General features: G+C 36.2%; 1 protein-coding gene across 1 annotated transcript in view; it reads left to right on the top strand.

Annotated features, from left to right (window-relative positions):
- SEMA3C (semaphorin 3C) overlaps positions 1–22,034 on the top strand; it is a 164,585-nt gene that overhangs the window by 62,327 nt on the left and 80,224 nt on the right. Inside the window, exons 3-4 of the mRNA XM_081147554.1 lie at positions 18,422–18,582; positions 19,694–19,756. Of these exons, the coding sequence (XP_081003680.1) occupies positions 18,422–18,582; positions 19,694–19,756 (224 nt within the window). The remainder of the gene's footprint in view (positions 1–18,421; positions 18,583–19,693; positions 19,757–22,034) is intronic.

Raw genomic sequence — 22,034 nt, 5'->3', positions numbered from 1 at the left:
CGGTATTGGAAGTCCTCCTGACTAATTATATTGTTAGCTCATGGCGCTAAATGCTCCACAAGCACTATGAGAATGCCAAGTGAATTTTTTTCTCATTACTTTCAGAAGAAGAAAAAATGAGTAACTTCTATTCTCCTTTACTCTTCCCCCAATTGGGTTGAAAATTAAAGACTTTGTTCATCTACTTAAACAATTTTCATTGAACAGGTACAGTCTTCCTGTCTCTCTAAAGTATTCTGGAAGATTCTAAAATAAACATTACATTTTTAAAGAAATATAAATATATATTCATAATTAAGAAAAATAAATACACATTTATAAATACAAATATAAACCTCATAGTGCAAAGATTACATACATATAATTAAAATACGTCTTAGTGCCAGTAAACTAATATATTAATAAATGTAAGTCCTTATTCTCATTTCTCACAAAAGAAAGTAAACATTGGAAAAGACTTTACGGAAATTATAGTATTGGTTAAGCATTAAAAACATGGAAAAGTAAGCAAGGCAGGTAAGGCAAAGACTAGTATGATCATAGCTGAGAAGTGTGAGGTAGTAAGAAGTTTTTTAGACATTACAGGTAGCTGTGCTGCAGGAGCATACAGGCCAAGGAGGAAATACCAGGTGTTGGCGCTGAGGAGGAAAGTGAGGGTCAGGTCATGAAGGACATTGCTTGGCATACTTGTAGACGTGGAATTTGCCCTTTATCAGGACATTTATAACCTGGGTGAACGAACCCCGATCATCAAATATAGAGGGATACTTGAATGAATTCTACAGTATCAGGGACACCCTGAAGTTGCATAAGCACTTTATGATTATGATAATAAATAATTTTTTTGAGAAAAAGAAATGCCATAACATTTGCTAGGTTTCTAAAGTTCCCTGTGGCTTCTAACAAGCACAGAACTGTCAGTTTATGAAATAGGAATTCACTGCATAGATTGAAAGTATGACACAAGTCCTGTGTGTAAAAGACATGGGTATGCCGAGCTTTTGGATGGGAGTTACCTCAGCTAGAAGCATGAGCTGCTAAGAACATTCCACTTGATTGGTAAGGTAGGGTCAGCATCTTTGTATCCCTAGCTGCCAGCACACAGATTGCCCCATAAAGCCCCTGTTAATTCAGCATTCCATAAGTGTTTGGACAAAGGATAAGATTGAAAGCAGGAAGAGCAGTTATCTAGCTCACCCAATTATCCAATCAGAGATGACAAGTGTCTAGAATTAAAGAGTGATAATTTGGATGCAGAAGAAATGAAAGACATTTTAAAGGTAAAGCAGCAAGACTCAGCAACTGATTGATTGGCTATGAGGGAGGGATTGAGAATGATTTTCTGTTTTACTGTCTCTATGATGGATGCCAGTGTCATTCTGTGTCTCTCTTTAGAAGCAGTTATTTTATACGGTCTTGTATTATATTACCATGAACATACCATATCTTCCCTGGAAGACTGTAGGTTTCTAAAAGACAAGTTTTATTTTTTATTTTTTCATTTTAATGGTATTCTCACCAGCAGTTGGATTAGTGATGTCCAGATAAGAAGTACTCGGGAAATATATGTTCAAAAAGATCTATGCCCGGCCGGGTGTGGCTCAGCGGTTGAGTGTCGACCTGGGATCCAGGCGATCAGGGTTCGATTCCCGGTCAGGGCACATGCCCAGGTTGTGGGCTCGATCAATGACTCATCATTGGTGTTTCTGTCTCTCTCTCTCCATCTCCTTTCCTCTCTCTGAAATCAATAAAGATATATTTAAAGAAAAAAAAAAGATCTAAAGATGCCACAGAAGATGTAGTCAAATTTCTAGTGTCATCAGAAATTAGTTTTTGTCTCCCATTTTCAAACTTCCTGACTGTCTCAAAATAGTTGTTAATTTATATGAAGGAAGAGTAGGGATCCTGGAATCTCTTATAGATGGAATAAAAAACAGGGGTATGGCTGCACTTTGTAAACAGTGAAGGGAGAGATGTTGGACAGAGGGCTTGGGAGCTCCTCTTGGAGATGCAACAAGAACAGTTTTTCACTGATTTGTTTTACATTTTGAGCTTTTGAATTCATTTGGGAAGTTCTGCTCCTCAAGCAGAGAGGGAATGAAACACTTTGACAAAGAGAAATATGTTTTCACAAACCAGATACAGAGATTTAGAGGGGTATTTTCATGGTGACTGTGTTTTATAAGTTTACTATCACTTCAGCCATGTACTATATAGGCACATTACATGCATTTCTCAAAAAAAAAAAAACAGTCCATTGATGTCAAGTGGGTCCCTGACAGTGTAGAAAGATGGTATGTTGGAAAGGACAGTGGTTCTAGAGCCAGAAAGACCAAATTTAAGTTTTCTCGCACTGGTCATTTTAAATTGTATGACCTTAAGAAATATGTCTGACCTCTCTGAGAAATATTACCATTATTTTTTGAAAATAGGAATAATGTTAACAGCTCATATATTCTGAGCAATATAATATGCCTGAAACTGTTCTAATTGCTTTAATTTATTAACTTAGTTTACATAACAACAAGCCCATGAGATAGATGATGCTATCCCCATTTAATGATTAGTAAACCAAAGAATTAAGTAACTCCGCTAGTAAACATAAGGAGTAAGTGTCGAATAGAGTATTTTCTCTGGCACTCTGGCCCCAAGGCCCATGCTGTGAACCACTGAAGATTTTTTTTTTTTTAAATATATCTTTATTGATTTCAGAGAGAAGAAAGGAGAGGGAGAGATAGAAACATCAATGATGAGAGAGTCATTGATCGAGCCCGCAACCCGGGCATGTGCCCTGACCAGGAATCGAACCCCGATCGCCTGGATCCCAGGTCAACGCTCAACCGCTGAGCCACGCCCAGCCGGGCATCCACTGAAGATCTTGTAGGACTATAATGAAGATAAATGATAATTTATGTAAAATTTAGAAAGTAATAGTGGGCAAACATTTGATTCAATATCACCATTAGTAATATTAACATGACAATCGGTCAGATAGACTTTTGCAGGGAGAAATGTTGGGTCTCAGTACAACTTATAATGTTGTTTTCAAAGGAAAAGTTAGTTTTGAACCTAAAATTATTGACTTGTTTCTGAATGTTTGGATCATATTCAGATATAAATTAGGGATCATCTGTACCAAAACTTGGGGAGAAAGCTTTTCTATACAAGTATTATAGCTGTGTATAGGGCTTCAGTCCCTCTTCCCTGTTTTCATCTCATGCATTTTGAGGCTCTTCTAAATTCTCTGATGAAAGAGAAGAATTGGGCAAAAGTATATATAATCTTATACCTTCACAAAACTTTGTAAAGAAAATCAAGATCATCTTTTGTGGGATCTTGAATTTTTTTCAGATGGGTTCAGATAAAAATCATTGTCAAAATTAACACATTAATGGATATATTCCAAAAACCATTCTACTAATCACACATGGATATTAGTTCTACCCTAAAGAGCATAATATTTAAAATAAATTTTAGTCTTAAAGCCAGAAATAAAGTTAAGTCTTTTAGGATAATAAAATAAGGTGATGACATAGAGAATAATATGGGAGAGGCTCTGTTAGAAAAGGCGGACAAGGATATCCTCCTGGACAAGGTGCTAGTAGAGATCTGAATCCTAAGTAGGAGGCAATCTAGGCTAATTTCCTCAGCAACTTCCCTGGTACTAAAACAAGTTTGGTGTTTTCAACAGGCAGATTTGAGAAGACCCTGTTACCCAGCTGGGCGTGGCTCAGCAGTTGAGTATCGACCTAGGATCCATGCGATTGGGGTTCGATCCCCTGTCAGGGCACATGCCCTGTTGCAGGCTTGATCAATGACTCTCTCATCATTGATGTTTCTGTCTCTCTCTCTCCCTCTCCTTTCCTCTCACTGAAATCAATAAAGATATATTTAAAAAAAAAAAAAAAAAAAGAGAGAAGACACTGTTAACATAAGAAACATTCAAACCTGTGAAGAATTTTTGTGAGATTATTTGAGCCAAACTGTAGAAATGTGCCAGGAAGCGGAATCCCAATGGATTGAGATAATGCTCCAGAGAATGGCAGTTTTGCATCTTACTTTATAGAATACAATCAAAGGAGGTTACATGAATCCATTGGTGATAGATCAGGGAGGCAGGAGAAAGCAAAGCAGGGAAACTTCTGGGATTGGATAAAAAGTAAAATGATAGACCCACATTTATTTTTACTTAGGTGGGTGTAGGATAGTTAACAGTCAACAATTAACAGGGTAATTGTGATTGGATTTGTGGTCTCCACTGAGAGGTGCCTGGCTTTGAGGGGCTGGAAAAAAGGGGATATTACTTTGTTTTGCAAAGGCTCCTTAATCAGGTATGTTATCTCAGATGCAAAAAGGCAACTGACAGGCTTAGTTAAGCGAAGATTTTCCTTTGTTAGGGAAAAATACTGCCTCAGGACCTGGCTACCCTCCGTAGACTGCTTTTAGTTTAAAAAGTTTTAATTTCAGACCATCCTTTGTGGTTACATTAGGTCTCTGAGTTTGCTAGGCCACCATGCAGGCCTTCCCTGAGCTTTCAAGTTTAGCATGTGGCCCCTTTTCATCCATAACCCTTTGAGTAAGTGTTTCTGGAAGGAACTATTCTTGTTCCTAGGAATTTCCATTTTTAATAAAACAATTTACATATTTCTTATGTGTGTTAAAATTTGAAAACCACTGCTATACTCAGGAAAAAGTGAAGGAGACCAAATCCTCCAGCTGAATGTGTTCTGCTCCACAGAGGGCTTGAGAGCATGGCCTTTGGGTCACACAGACTTACATTGAAAACTTGGGGAAGTTACCCAAGGTGCACCTGCAGTTTTCTCCTATTCTTAAAACAGAAAACAATAGGATCTAGTTAATAGGATTGTTGTGGAGATTTATTTACTATCTTAGTAAATTGATAAGTACCTTATATTCTCAATAACTGTTAGGAAGTATAAGTAGTAATTTAAAAGAGGCAGATTGGATAAAGATTAAGGAAGGTTGCATTTTAAAAAGTATATTTACTTTTGTGTTTGAATTCAAAAATGGTTTTTGCTAGTATTTTAAAACATCATAGCTATTTTTATTGATACACAGATTGCATTTCATACAAATTAGGTATTAATTCAACAGACTTTATTTAGGAGGATTAGCTCAGAAAACAACTGCAGAATGGTGCCCTACAGCTAAGACAGTGCACAGATATCCTATTTAAAACTGAACTGCCAGTCCTGACTTGCAGACTAACAATTATGAGTGATAGCTACTGTACTCCAGGTGTTTCACACTTATTTTCTCTTTAATTCACATAATTGTGCCAAGAGAAAGGTGTTATTATTTCCATCATTCACACAGGGGCACTTAGGCACTAATAATTTAAGTAACTTGCCCAAAGCCACATAGCTAGTTAGATGCAGTACCCAGATTGGAGCATAAATCTCTGTCTTCAAACAGCAGAATTTATTCCAGAAAATTCATTAGGTTAAAAATAACAACAATGTTTCATTTTAATTACCTGTATGTCTTAGATTAAAATGAGTTTTGGACATGAATTGTACTAAAATTAATTTTTAATTTGGATATTAAAAGGCAATCTTAGCTATTTTTATATTTATTATTGTGAGTAAGAAAACTCGCAAAGTTTTTAAATTAGGGAAGGACAATTTCCATGTCTCTTTGATGAAGAGAAGCGAAAAGCTAATGCCTAACTAGAAACCTGTTATCCACTCTTCTGATTTTAGGGCATAAAATGACTTGTTTGACTTAATCATGCCAAATCACTTGCATTGTGTAATGTGAAATCCTCAAACAACGCCATTCCACTATCTACACCTGTCATTTTGCCTAGTGAAATATGTTTTGCTTTTTGAAATTCAGGGATTAAAAATGGCTATAAATCAGTGGAATGAAACTTCCTTCCGTGTTAAAAAGGCAACTGGGAGCTGTTAATACTCAGGTCAAATTTTCACTTCTAATAGCTAGTCAATTCCTCTTTTAAATGTGCTATATTTCCACCAGAAGATTTTATTTTTACCCTGAAAAATTAGAGACAGTCTTGGCAAATGCTTATCTCATGGAGGTAATAGCGTTTTATAAAATAAATAAGCTCTGAGTTCATATTCTGCTATTCTCCTTGAAGTGCCTGCAGAAATAAATATTATGATTCCAGAGCAAGAGCAGAAAAGTGAACACTGATCTTCTCTTTTGAAAGACTGAGTGTTGCTACAGCCACTCCATCATAAAATACCATCATGTGAAATTTGGAAACAAATGGTTTCCCAAACTAGGATAAAGAAAAGAGAAATGCCTTGCATGTGCATTGAAAACCATTGTATATATGGCGAGTCTTGGGCTTTTCAAAGCTGCAGAAAACATGGTGGGATCCTTTGTGCTTCTCTTGAAAAGAATCAAAGGGTGGCTCTCATACTCTGTAGAGGCACACTCCCAGTGACTTTGTTTAAATCAGTGCAGCAACTGAGCACTGCAGAGTCACTGACCTTGTATTTTAGACAATGTCAGGGGAGAGAGATACAAGAGAAACAGACAAAAGGGAACTTCTGCATTGAATGACTGATGAATATGTTTAAAGTAAAATGAACATGTTTCCACTGTCCTCTAGTTTCCCCAAACTTGTTTCTTTCTTTTGAAGCCAAATGCAATAACTAGGCTAAACAATGAGTCATGTTGACTTAAATAATGTTTAGATAAAATAGCTGTCTCTTTAGGAAAATGTCTCTGTTTTCTTTGTTCATAAAGTCTGGTTCTTTGGATTTGAGATTTTATGGTATATAGTTTATTATATTTTTCCTGTGTGCAAATGAAAATGGGTTTAAGAATGTATCAAACAAAAGCAGAGTTCAATAATTTTTGGTTGGTGGTGGGAACAGGGTTGTTAAATTCCAAACAGTCTATCTTACTGAAAGTTGTGGGTGGTCTTCCATCATTCTGAAAGAATCTAGTGATCAAAAAATGTCTGTAGTATATAGCTGTTTTCCAGTTAGGGATAATTGGTATTTCTTTTCTTGTCTAGATCAACATTTTGTTAGGTGCAGTGCAACCAGACTCCTGTATGACACTATATTTCCATCATACAGTCCTGTAGAGAAAATTTGCACTGCTTGATTCTTGATTAATTCTTGTAACTGACAGAATATTGAATTGAGCCATTAGTAGTATCAGAATCTTACTTTTAATTGAACACATTATGCAGGAGAATGTTAAGTTGAATTTTTTCCAAGATTTTTGTCTATTCATACTTATTTTTATGCAGACATCTTATAGTTTAGTTATACAAATATTTTATTCTACTTTATTCACTTGTTATCATATTATAACTTGTAAGTGGTAATCATGCACTTTCGCTGAATTTTTCATTGGTACCTCAAGCGACTTTGGAAAAATTCAGTCACTTTTGTTTGTTACACAAAGTATGCATCTTTGCATGCTGCTTGTGTGACATTCAGGAAGTTGCATTTCTGTCATATTGGTCGACTCCTTACTTCTACTTAGAAAAGACCACTCAAATCCTCTTCTTTATCAACAATGAAACTAATCATCCTTGACTCTTCCACAGAAGGATCTCTACACAAACTCTTTCCAGTCCCTGGAGAGTGCTTATCTCTTTATGAACTCATATTTATCCCTCAGGTCACAGCTTATATTACACTTCCCCACAGAAGCTTTTTCCAACCCCTGATGTAAAGCAGCTGTCTCTGCCTTAAACACTTATCCTGTCTTTTGCAATACTTAGTGCATTTATTAATATGATGACGTATTAGTTTAACAGAGTGGCTCAACTAGTATTTGTTGAATAAAGAAATAAGGTCAAGCACTTCCTTCTGTTTAAGATTTCCCTTTATTTCCAAGGCAACTTAATCTTCTTCAATGTTCCCTTAATTTCCCGAGGCATCTTCTTGCATTGCAATTGTTAGGGTACCTCCATTCTAGACTATCCACTCTGAGGGGGGAGACCAAGATTTTTCATCTTTTTGCCTGGCCTCTGGCTCATATACTATCTGTTGAATGAATGAGTAAATATATACCTCAAATAATATTTTAATTTTGTGTAGAGCCTGCTGTATTATATAAAATGTAAGCTTTATGTCATAGAAAACTGTGGGACGAAGTTTCAGAAAACTTTATGGGGGAGAAATGGGGCAAGAGACTTCACTCAGCCCATGGAATCTTCTACTACACTTGCTCTAATCAAGTATACTTACTGAGCAGATGTTGCCACTGGAATCCTCAATATATGCAAAGGAAGCTTTATGGAAAACATGGGAAACCAGCAAATAGTATAAATTGTGTGATAGACAAGCGTTAAATGCTACTGCAGGAATCTGCATGTAATGGTTTAGTGTGGTCACATTGGGGTTCAGAGTGGGAGTGTGGGGCCTATTGTACTCTGTGCTCTGGGATTTTGCCGGCACGTACTCCATGTCAGCCTTAGCTCTTCACTTGGCCCACTGCACATGTGTTGGTCTGAGATATTGTCTCCAAGTCTTTAAACTTCTATATCTTACCACCCCAAGACTTTTAGTATTAATATTTTAAAATATATCCTCCTACCTTATTTTCTGTGAATATTTTTTAACAACTGCTTTCACATTGAAGATAGCCTGCTTTTAAAACTGAACAGGCCTAGAAAATGTTTCTCAGATCTTCAAATCTCTGCATAAACAATTGCAGTGACTACAAACATTATATTAGTAGAAGTACACTGATTTACAGCTCCATTCTCAAGCTCCAATTATTATTATATCCCTCTCTTTTTTTTGCCTTTCTATTGTTATATTTCTGCTTTTGTTCTGCTGACAACCTTGGAACTACTGGTCTCACCTTGGACACACTGATTTTGAACACTTTGCCCCAAAGCAGTTTCTTCAGAAGTGTCAAGAGCTCTGGGAAGGAGGCGTCAGATAAAGTGTTTCCTCCTCTACAAGTTTATCTCCCTTGTTTACCTGTCCAGTGGACACTCTGAAAGAGGCCTCCCTGGCAGTAGCAACGCCCATCCATGCCATCCTCTACAGCTTAGCAAGAGGTTCAGACTTGGTTCCACTTTTCAGAATTTACTCCCTTCCAGTTCAGAGACTCCCTAGACATTTTAGCTATTCCTTAATTGTATATTATTCATACCCTGAGATAAAGTCCAACACCACTTCCCACACAAGGAGCCTAATATTGGCAACTAACATCTTTGAAGTCTGGTTTCATGTCTGCTTTTAGAGAATGGGAAGTTAGAATTATAATTGTTCAGTTTCTTGAACCACACAACACGAATAGGATATACTTTAGGTATGGGGGGAAAAAAGTTTGGTTTTTGGTTTTCCTTCGTTTTTTGTTTGTTTGTGTTTTTTTTCCAGAAAAGATGCAGTTATGTTACTGTGGTCATATTTCTAAGATTTTAAAACAGGCCCTTTGTTCCTATCAGATGTATAGTAATGGGAAGGATTATACTAGCTTTATAGATAATACTTCTAGAGTGTGAAAAAGGAATGATTTTCATGAACATTTTTATTGCTGCATGGAACATTAGAGATCATTCTGATTAATAAATAATCTCGTTCTTCCTTGTGTCTTGTAGATTTAAGGTCTAAAGTGGGGACGGGAAGGTAGAGGGAGTGACTGCAGGAAGGGCGTAAACCAAGCCCCATATTGTATCAACAAATGATGAAGCTAGAACTTCATCCCGAGTTGGCTAATTCCAAAATAGGGCTTCCCCCTCCATTCACCTTACCTTTTAATACTAATAAAATATTATTGTGAACACTCCAAGTTTTGAAATTTGATAGCATTTTTTCTCATTTTATTGGTTTATGTTCATAATTTTTAATTCACCAAGATTAAAAGATTATAAAACTCAATATAGCAGAAAAAAGGGGTAGAATGTGAATGAACAAAGACCTTTATCTCATATTCAGAGGCAGCTCAACTGCAAAACTCTACAGAAGACAGATTGGGTTTTAGCAAGTCCCTCACCACAGAACCTATGGCATCTTAGATCATTTAGAATGAGCTTCCACTTCCAGACAGCCTTTCAGAGAAGAGAAAACCACAGAGGGAAATGGAGCAAATATCAGCAGACCGGAGACCTGACCTCATCGAGAGGATTAGGGAAGTCTTTGTGAAGCAGTGACACCTACGTTACGTTGAAGCTTCTGCTTAAGGCATTAGTAGGAGTTAGAGGAAAGCACGAAGAATCCTTTCAGCAGCAGAAATTACTTGCACAAAGGCTCTAAGGCAGAAATGAGGAAGGCAAATAGATTGAAGATATGAAAAGGAGACCAGAAGAGTGAGAACACAAAGAAAACAGGCAAGTACTGTAGTGAAGGTTGAGATTTTCTACCTAGGTAGTCTGGAACCAGATCATGGCAGGCCTTAAAGGCCATGTTTAGAACTTTGGATTTTGTTCTAAAGTAATAGAAAGCCATTCAAGATGAGAGGAGGGAGCTTAAGAGTAATCATATAGTTTAACATCCAAACCATGAATCTTTTAAGTGCAAAGGGCGAGCTATTTGATGGGAAAACAGCCACAAACTGTACTGTCTGGGCCAAACCAGAATGAGAATTATCCTTCTTAAAATTTTCTGTATTTAGGCTAATTTGCCCCCTGGCACAGCACCTGGGAGATATATTCTGTGTTTACTATTGCCCTTTCCTGGCCAGACTCACTAACTAGAATTGTATTCCTTATGCTTTCTTTCATCCATTTGGCATTTTGCTTCCACTTAGCTAATCATGTCCATCCATCAAAAAACATAGAGCCCAGCTGGCTGTGGCTCAGTGGTTGAGCATCAGCCTATGATCCAGGCATTTGGGTTTCGATTCCTGGTCAGGGCACATGCCCGGGTTGCGGGCTTGATCCCCAGTGGGGGTGTGTGCAGGAGGCAGCTCATCAATGACTCTCTCATCATTGATATTTTTACCTCTCCCTCTCCTTTCCTCTCTCTGAAATCAATAAAGATATATATATTAGTATATATTAAGTTATATATTAATATACATATTAAAAAAATAGAAAAGTGGAAGCTTTTACCTTGTACATGAAACTGTCTGACTCTCGGATCTCACATTCATGTAGCCCTTCTCAGACTTGCTATGGTGGTTTAGTGAGAACAGCATCTCTGAAAATTTTACCATTAAGTTGTTGGAATGTGGTCTCCCTACCCCACTACCCATTCCCCAAACTGACAAAGGACATTTGAGAGGCTGAGGCAATTTTTATGCTACATTTGATACTGTACTGACTCATGTGCAGGGGAAGAACATGATAGAAACCCAGCAAAGAAGTTTAGAGTTTGCTGTCTGATTTGAAAAACAAGAGAGTATCTGATTGAGCTCAGGGATTAAGAAACTCGCCTTGCTTTGAATCCTGGCTCTAGCCTCTTCTACTCATTACTGTGATCTTTGTTACATTGCTCAAATTTGCTAAATTTTAGTTTCTTTATGCGCAGAAGAAGAATAATGTTAAGGCCTAACACAAAAGCTCTGAATGCAAATTAAATGAAATAATTTTATAAAGTACCTAGAAGAGATACTCCTACTGATAAACCCAAAAGTGGTAGCTTTTCAGAACTATTATTTTTGAGCAAATATGGTTTTATCAACAAGCCTTCTGGTCTCTCTTTGCCTTAGGAATTAGGGGCTGTGGTTTCAGTCTTCTGAAGTTTCACTGCTCTTGTTTTGATGTGCCTGTTTGTCCCTAAAGGGACAGGTGAAGTTTAGTTTTTAACCAAGTTTAAAAAGAGTGAGCCTCAGGGAGAGGATGGGTCATGCAAGCCCACTCTACTTAATATTCTTCTGAGAACAGATATTCAGAAGAGGAAATTATCCCGTGGGTAGCAATATCTCTTAAAGAATAGAAATTCTAAGAATTTACTTTGAAATTTGTAGGTGCACATTCTACCTGAGGGAGAGCTCAGGTTTGTGTTGGGAACTACATGGTGGGCCAGGCAAACGGAATGCAGTTATGTGACACACAGTGATGGAAGTTGCAAAGACAGACCACATATACTACGGTGTTCCCATAAGATCATAATGGATTATAAGCAAATGTTTGCAGTATTGAAAGAAAAGCTTGGACCCAACTACGTTATTGAATTTACTGCTACCTCTGGAAGGTTTAAATAGACAAGAAAGCTCATTGTGTTGTGCACCCAGCTTGCTGGCAGCTGGGCCACAGTGTTATCTAGGAAGGGAGAAGGGTGGGCTGGGGAGGAGGGGTGCCCGGGAGCCCACTCCGTGCATAGCTGCCCCTGCCTCGCACACTGACAGGCACACACGCACACGCACACGCACTCCTGTGCACAAACTCACTTCCCTTCTTTCCTCTCGCCCTCCCTTTCTCCCGCTCTCCTCTTTCTATTCTCCCTCTCCTCCCCTCTCCCTTTTATCATTTCTTATCTCAAGCTTTACCTCTCTCGGTCTCATTGAATCTCTGCTCTTGCTTTTTCTCCTCTGCTCTCTCTTCTCTTTCTCTCCCTTTCTCCCTCCCTCCTGATATCTAGTCTCCCTCCCAGGGCGCCTGCATTCACAGCCCTCCCCTTGCACCCCTAGTGTTTGCAAGTGGGCTCGCATAGCATTTACAGTATCTTTTCTGTTTAGGTGCACAAATAATATTAGAATTGCCTACAGTATTCAGTACAGTAAATTGCTGTACAGGTTTGTAGCTTGGGAGCAATAGGCTGTGCCATATAGCCTATGTGTGGAGTAGGCTATACAATTTAGTTTGTGTAAGCACTCCATGATCTAAGCACAATGACAAAATCACCTGAAGACTCATTTCTCAGAATGTGTCTCCATCATTAAGTGAAGCATGACTGTAATAGTGGAGTTGTCATAAGGTCATGGTATCTTCATATTTGTGTCCTCTTATTCAGCAAAGGGTCTAGCCCACTGTGATAAGAGCTCAATAAATATGTATTGAGTACATAAGTTACATAAAGTAATAGTGCGTTGTAAACTTTAAATATAATAAATGAGTAACCATCGCATATGTTTCTAATAGACCCCTAAGAGTTGATTTTCAATCAAGTAATCTTTTGTCTATATTTCAAATTTATAAAAGGCCAAAGATAATTTAGTATTCTGAGCAAATGAGTTCCCCTTCTTAGTAGTTTGAAATATATATTATTCATAAAAGAAAACTCTAGATTCTTCACCCTCCTCCACCAAGATCACATTTCTGAGCACATGAATGAATTCTTTTGACTTAAGTCACGTCAAACGTTAAGATCACTGACTGATATAACAGAGAACAAAGGTTAGTTCTTAATGTGGTTAGGGATAAGGAGTGTTCTACAGACAGCATATGTTTCTATATATTAAACTATGTTGTAACTGCTACAGCAATATATTGACTATCTTCAGTAGGACCCCAAGGCTTATATTGCTAGGGTTTATATTTTTGGGGAATGTATTGCTCTCCCAGCCTTGGTTAAATTCTCAAGGCTCACAATAATTTCTATCAAAAGGCAAAGTCCATGTCAATATATGAATTTCAGGTAAGCATATTGAGCTGCAGATTTTCCCTCAGGGAACATTGGCATGGAAAGCATTACAGTAATTTTCCATCATAGAGCTCTACAATAATGTAGATTTCAGGAAAGAAGCATGAAGTATTTTTTTAATAACGTTTCCCAGGAGATTTTCCCAGGGACTTAGAGACCTACACTGCCCTTTTGGGGCCACTACATTTTCTAATACCACATACTCTCAGCCAGAGTTCCTTTCAATCAGTTGAGCATGTCCTGAGAAAACACACAACTAGTTGTACTTCCAATGCTGTAAAAAGGCTAACATCATTGCTGAGATTTAAAGAACTGTAGGACAGCGCCACTCTTTTCACTTGTTTAGATGAGAAGCCAGTAATTGTGATTTCCTTTTCTCACTGTAGCCACATCATTAAATCAGTCATTTTCCCTAACTGTGGCCAAATAACTGAATCATTCATTGACTTAACTTGGATCTACATTAAGTCAAAATGATGGATGCTTTAGTCATTCCTTTTATAGATAGAGAAATATCCTCAATGCTTTGAAGTCATCTCTTTATTCTAAAAAAAAAAGAAAAAAAAGTTTTGTTTTTTTTCCCAAGCCCCAAAGTTCAATTATGGCTAACTAACAGCAATTTAAATAGCATTTTAACTAAATAACCTTGGCTTCTTGGCTTCCAACAGGGGCACTTCTAAAGTAAATCTTCCTTGGTTAACAGCTGTCAACTGTCAATGAGCTAAAGGTAATTAAATTTGAAGATAGCTTTATGGCTCAGAAAAATAGATAAAAATCCTTGGACCAGAAAAGTCTTAAGTTAACACAGTTATTGCTCCCTGTGGTATTTGAATTAATGCAAGAAACTGATTATTTTCTAATGAAACACATAGAGGAGAATTGCCATTGTTTGTTGCTTGCAGGTAAAATTCAATTTAGGCTATTTTCCTTACTAAGATCACACTCTTGATTTTACTTTATTATAGATTAGGAAGAAAAGGGGGAAAAAGCAGTATTTTTTTTTTAAAGAGGCAAACTAAACAAATCATGGTAGAAAGGGTGAAAAGGTAGTAGTGGCTTTGAACACTCCAAAGACATACCAGTTAGTAATGGTTTCATCAACAGGAAATGAAAACCTCAATTCAAGGTACCTAAGAAATGTGAGGATTTTTTTGAATAACAAGTAGTTCAGTTATAGAGTAGTTCTAGGGTTTGTTTGGAGGTTAAATGCTTTCTTAAAGAACTGAGTTTGTGGGGGTTTTCCCTAAATTTCTTCTTGCCGTTCTCAGCTAGCAGTCTTCTTGGTAGCTGCAAGTATAATATGCTCACATACCAATGTCCAGAGGTAGAAAAAGAAACCACCTTTTTCCAGTGCTACATTTTAAGATCCAAGAAACTTTTTCAATACCCTGCAGAAGGTTTGTCTTTAAATCTCATTGACCATAACTAGTCACAAGGCCACATTTAAACCACTCACTGGCTGGGGGATGAAACCACTATGGTTGGCATAGACCAGCTCTGCCAGCAGAGAAGAAAAGAAAAATATGTGTTAGACAAAGGTCAGCTGTGTCTCCTGCTGAAAGGAACACACATTGATCCTCTGTGTGTACTGGTAGACCATCCTTTGAACTTTGTTTTAATATAACCAATTTATAGATGAGGAAATCAAAACTGGGAGAAGTGAGGTAGCTTTCTTAAAGTAGCAGACCTCCTAAGTGATGAAGCTGGGATTTCAACTCACAATTATCCAACTCCAGATCTGTAGTCTCGCCACAATACCACATTGTTGCCTTACATCATGACTCACAGGTTCAGTTACAGAGCTGCTGTTTTTAGATCCAGCGCTCAATTCATCTTTATGTTTTGCTTTTCACTTCAGATTTACACTTCATCAGACCTACCTATTTGCTCTCAGAGCTTCACATAATCCACAAGCAGAATTGGAAAGCCCTGCCTGCAGATTTGATATTTCTAATGGCAAATTGGTTATCTAATTTTACATGTTCATAGGACAGCTCTGTTTTGATTTCAACTTAAACTATCAAGACTCAAGGAATCTCTCTACCAAAGAAATTTTGAATCCCCCCAAAGTGGTAAAGGCATGTACACTTATTTCTCCTGTTCTTAGTTTACAACTCTGGGAGTGGACATTTATGTCTTCCATTTGTCTCAAGCCCAACCTCATATAAAAACATTTCTAACTGTTTATGTGTTCCTCACATCAGCTTTCTTTTCACTTCTAGCATAGCAGGTCTTTATCAGCATCATCTGTGAAACAGCATCTGTTAGTTTTCCAGTCACACATACTCCAAAGTTGTTCTGCACACTCAAAAAAATTACTTCTCTTAAAAAGAATTTTATTATTTTACTCTCTTGCTCAAAGAATTTGAGTGGATTATTCTACATGTGAAAAAAAATTAAATATATGAATAAATATAAATCAGAAAATTTAGCCCTCCATATTTCCTCCCCATGTAAAAATTTGTTCTTCTTATTTTGCTGACAAAAGCTTGATGTCTTGTCCAAGGACATAATACTTAACCAATGTCACTAGAGGACAGACACTCTTTAAAACATTTGATGTATATTAACAATTATACCTACAAAACCTCTATGATGTAGGTACTGTTACTATCCTGACTTTACAGATGAAAACACTGCAGTACAGAGGGATAAAGGCACTTGCCAAATACATAAAGAAGTAAAATGGCAGAGCCAGGATTCAGATGCCAGTGGATGATCCCAAGAGGCCACGAACTCAGTCACGTTTTACTTCTTTAATCCATGTATTTTACTGGAGAGTTATTTATTGAAGAGGTATGCATTGAACATCTACTCTGCACTGTAAGCTGTACTCCTATGTTTTACAGAAAAATTACACAACCATGAATCTGCTCCATAGGATGAAAAGCAAGTTTTATAAAACACCCTGGATTTTAGGCAAAGTCAAGGAAGCCTGTGACTTATACAGCCTTTGAGAGGCATTTGTTAGATTCTATATTCTCTCATGTTCTGAACCCTTGTAATTTTTCCCTATTTCAGTAAAAAGCTCTGGTCTAGCAGGGGTTGACATTTTTCCTGATGACATCCCACCACACTTTCTTCCTCTCCTCCTGAAGGAAGTTTCTGAGCCAGTGACACAACCACTGCTAACAATGTCGCCTGTCTGTGATCCCTAGCGAGGCTCAGTAACTATGTTAGCACACTTGCACAGTGCTCAACATCTCAAACCCCTCCTTCCAGAGATTTGCCATCTAGTCTCTTGCTTAAATTATCTTTCAGTGTTTTTTGTTCTTATATCCTTTCATGATTGACTTCTCAAGATTCTTCTGAAATATTTTTTCTAACTTCTTAATGGTTTCTTTCACATAAAAAGTTCTATACTTTATTGTCATATGGAAAGAATATTAGAGCCTATGTTTTAAGATGATGTGTAATTAATTTTAGGGATAGAGTTCCTTAAATTAACAAGAAAGGTAAAAAGTAGGAAAGTGTATATTTTATTTAGCTCCATATGTCCTTCTTATAACCAATGATTCAAACTTGATAATACTAACAGTAATAACTATTAGAGTTTATTGAATACTTTCTCTGCCACTCATTTAAAATATTTACATGTATTAAATCAATCAATTTTTATGGAAACTTGTGGTAGAAGATACTTGTTTTTAAAAATGAGGAAATTATGATACAGAGAAGTAACTTGTTCAAAGTCACAGGAAGTTAGATTCCATAGCCTGGCTTCATAATCACTAGGTTACTCCCATGACATTTTCAGATTATTGGCTAGGTATAAAACTACTTGAAGGATATTATGGCAGACATTCTGAACCAGTGTGAACAGAAAACAGGTTAAATATGTGACTTCTCTATCGTCACATATAAGATATAGCCCAAGTGCTCACAGAATGTAATTCATAGCTTCCTACAAGAATTCTTATAATTTCCAATTTTGGTTTAAGTCAAATCACAGCCCTATCAGAATTTCTAGAAATGTATTTGTGATTCAGTGACTAAAAATTAAGAAATAATTCATCATTAAAACAATAATCCCAGAAAGCAGATTCTTGTAGATTTTCACTCTCTTAAAATCATAATTGAAAGAACAAAGAAAATCTGAACTCTTTGAATGGAAAAGTCTTAAGTTGTGCAAAAGAACATTTTGACTGGAAAGAAAATTGAACCTGCTATAATTGTTACCGACCTTTGTATTGTCATGGTGCATTATCTTCAAAGTTCAGCTATACCCGCATATATTTAATGGAAAGGAAGTAAAATGAGCATGAGTCACTGAACATTGAGATGCTGAAATCCAAAAATTCAGAACATCTGAAAATTTATTATTTTTTCTTCTAACATATACATAAACATTTAAATGACATTGCCTTTTGAGTGAGGTATAATGGGATAAATAGGTTTCTTTTGAGTAATTTATAGAAAAATATATTAAAATGGTTAGAATTATGTTGGAGGAATAAGGTAAATATTTGGAGTAGGAAATAATTCTAAAATGATGTGCTGAGTCCAACACTAAAACATTAAGACAGGCTAGGAAGATATTCACACTGCTATTGTTTATTTGTTTGTTGGGCTTTGTTTATGTTTTAATCTGCTAACTTACTATATATCTTTGGTTAATATGTTTTACCTGGTCTTGAGCTGATGACAGCCAGGAATAAAATGGACTTGAGATTCTTGCAAAATGTGAATAATTTTGTAATCAAATATCATCACCATAAACTTTAAAATTGCATTTTTTTATTTATGTTTTATTTCAGAGACAATAAAAAATATCCACTGAAACACTTCTATTTTAAAATTAATTTATTATTGTAGGAGGAAAATGTATCTTTACTTTTTTGGAAAATATTTCTGTGAGATAATTTTTATTAAAAATAATAGAATCCTGGAAACAAGATACTCTGTTCTCACTGTGTTGTTCACTATTTCAGAGCTTCGAGAAACCAAGACCTTTGAATACTTCAGCCTTTCTCACCATCCTTTAGACTACAGGATACTATTAATGGATGAAGATCAGGACCGGCTATATGTGGGCAGCAAAGATCACATTCTTTCCTTGAATATTAACAATATAAGTCAAGAAACTTTGAGTGTAAGTGTGTTACTTTCATGAGGGCAATGTTGACCTTCCTAGGTGCTTTTCTCTTTAAAAATTTCAAATACAATACAAAATTCTGTATTTTGTTATGATAGAAAATAATGGCCACATATTTATAAATAACTGGAAGTTAGTAGTTATTTAATGGACTGAAAATATAATCAATTCAATTCTCTTTGTCTAGTTTTATAGTTTTGAACAATCTAAAATCTGCAGCTAAATGAGAAAACACTTCCTGCTTGTACATATATAGAAAGGGAAAAAGAGAAGCATGGAGTATAACATGAAAAAATGATCATATTAAAGGAAGACCTACCTTGTAATTTATTTGTAATCCAAGAAGACCTTGGAAGAAACACAATTATTCAATGCACTGTTCTTTGAACAATTTGGCCAGTATTTATCATTCTGTTTCCCAATAAGGAAATAAATTGAGCTTCACTGGAGTAAAGAATTAAAAGTAGATTAATTATAAATGTATTACAGCAAGGAGATTTCCAAACTTGTTATTTTAAGAATGGGCAATAGACAATTAAAAAAATAATCATCACTACCAGGCCTGAGCCAAGGCTGTAATGACTTGGGATGCTAGTACAGTATTTCAGAGCCGGAATCTCTTGGATTTTATCCAAGTTTTTTTAACTTGTGATGTACCTAGGGGCCCATTTTAACTAAATTTACCAGCCTGGCTGTGTAGTTTACCCAAAATAATATTAAACTTAGATTGCAATGTAAGTGTAAATTCATTATGATATAAGCAGTTGGGAAAAGTGTACTATAAATCCAAAGGGGCGAAATATACATTATATTGTACACATTAATATTAATAATGACCTCATTTTAATATTATATCATTAGTAAGTGGGCACATATTGAAAGGCTTTTGTTAAAAATAAAAGTTGATGGAAGGAATAAAAACATAAGTTTTAGAATAAAATAATAAAATCTTCATTAATTTAAGTTTATAAAATGAAAGAAGATAGAAGTTTGAAATATAAATATAGAAATACCTTAAAGAAATCTGTTAGCACAAAGTAAATGAAGAACACTGAGCTGTCCTATGCACAGTGAGATTTATACAATCTCTATTTTTCTTTCTGAGCAGGTTTTCTGGCCAGCATCTACAATCAAAGTCGAAGAGTGCAAAATGGCTGGCAAAGATCCCACAGTGAGTGCTTTAAAAAAACCCAAAACTTAAATATTTGGTCTTCGAATTCATGTACCTTGAGTGCAGCCAAGAGTGAGACAACGGGTGTTGGTGTTTTAAGTCCTCTGCCGGACACATGGTAAAAAATGTAAATACAGAAAGATTGGAACTCTTAAACATTGTAATTTAGGAATTCCTGACTGGGTAAAAATTTCCTGGCTTGCTTTCATTATTGCACCCTGACACTTTTCATGATGGATTTCAGTAATAACCCTGTTCCAAGAGGATCCAACCTGTGGAATTCTCAGCAGGCTGCTGAAATAATGATAATGCAAGAATCTGCATCAACTCCCAGATGCCAGGTGGGCTTTTCCTAAGAAAGGTCCTCAGCAAAAAGGCTGTGGCTAGTGGCACATTCCAGAGGCATAAATCACCACTGATGGCTGGTATCTTTGTTAATTAAAAATAACCATAGAAACAAAAATCAAGACAGGTAGAAATATCAATACATTTTCAGTGTGAAACACTTGTACAAATTGTGTTCCTTTAGGTACGATTCCATAAAGAGTTAAGGAATATATCCATATTGATTTCTACTAATGACTTGCTGAAACTGACAGATTATTCTTGACTACTATAAAAGAAATACATGGAGGAAATCTTTAATGTGCACAAGTCATTTACTGTTTAGAATGAAGCATATATGTCATTTCATCTTACCTCAAATCATAAAAAATAACATAAAGGATCCAAACATTGAAATCACTACACTTATATAAATAATTTGGTAATGAAGTTTCTTTGTCTTTTTTATCCTCACACAAGGATATGTTTATTGTTTTGAGAGTGAGAGGAAGGGGGTGAGAGAGAGGAAAACAACAATGTGAGAGAGAAACATTGATTAGTTGCCTCCTGTATGTGCCCCGACTAGGAGTCGAACCCACAAACTTCTGGTATATGGGACGATGCTCCAATCAACTGAGCCACCCAGCCAGGGCAAGAAGTTTATTTATTTATTCATTCTTTCAATCGTTTATTCAACAAATATTGATTGAGCAGCTATTGTGCATCTGACATAGTGTTAATTGCTAGAAATACAATTTTGTGCCAAAATAGACATATTTGACTCTCATCAACTTTATTATCTTATTGGATAAGTCAACATTAATCTAATAAGCATGGAAATACATGCTAATGCAGGTGTGAGATTGAAATATGGTGATTGGGTAGCAAAACTAAACAATGTACACACACACACAAAATCAGGTCTGAGGTCATGACAAATAACAGCCTCAACTTAGTGTTGACAAAACATAAGTGTGTAGCATTATAAGTGTAGAGGTAAGAAATGCTGATTTCAGAAGAGAAGGCTGTGCATTGAAACTTTGTAGTAAGCATTTCAGAGATTCATCAAATTGGTTCAGAGAAAAGACTAATCCTTGTGGAAGGAGAAAGTGTGAAATGAAATTTTTATTTTCAGTAACTCTTAACAGTCCCAGGTTTCAGGTTCTGAAAAAGTCAGGCTCAGTGCAGGTCCATGAAAGAATCTGGAGTGTTGAATCTCTAAGTCTCACTGGAAGGTGTTTTTGGCAGGAGAGCTCATCAGGAGTGACTCAGCAATGGGTCTTACTTTTTCAGTTTCATAATTCATCTTATAAGAGAAATTTTAAAATGGGCAGAAGGAGCTTGCAGGAGCATGCTTGCTACCCATAGGATCTTATGAACCACTCTCTGGAGGGAAAAACCCAGAAAAATTTGGAATAAACATTTGTAAAAATATTACAATTGCCTTCTAGGGAACCAATAGTAGAATGAAGCATAATTTTGTGGAGTGCACTTTTTTGTCCCCTGAAGCTATTATTTCAATAATTGTGCATGAATTAAACTATTTTCTTTCATTCTCTAATGTAGAGATTTAATCCACTGATGTGTATCTGATCATGACTTGCTTTTTGCCACAATAATATCCTGTGGCTATAATTACTGGATTTAACTGTCCTTTGTTCAAAAAGATTTTTATTTCCCATTCATACAGAATATGTAGCATTTGGATGCCTTTGTATATTCTTGTTCCAAAACTTGCTGTAAATTTTCTAAAGAATCTAAGCCAGGTCATTAGATTTCTCTCTCCCTTTGGCAAAATAGAAATGCTCTGTCATTTGCTTTCTTATAATTAATGTCATTAGATAAAATCTTCAATATCTGCTTATGTTTTCCCATAGTTTTGTCATGCTGTAATATCATTCATAGATATCTTTAAATTCTGCCAACCAATTAGTATACACAACATAAACAACTG

This window comes from Miniopterus schreibersii, assembly GCF_964146895.1.
Source record: "Miniopterus schreibersii genome assembly, chromosome: 9".
Lineage (NCBI taxonomy): Eukaryota > Metazoa > Chordata > Mammalia > Chiroptera > Miniopteridae > Miniopterus > Miniopterus schreibersii.
Note: the sequence above shows the minus strand (reverse complement) of the source record. Positions and strands in the feature narration are given on the sequence as shown.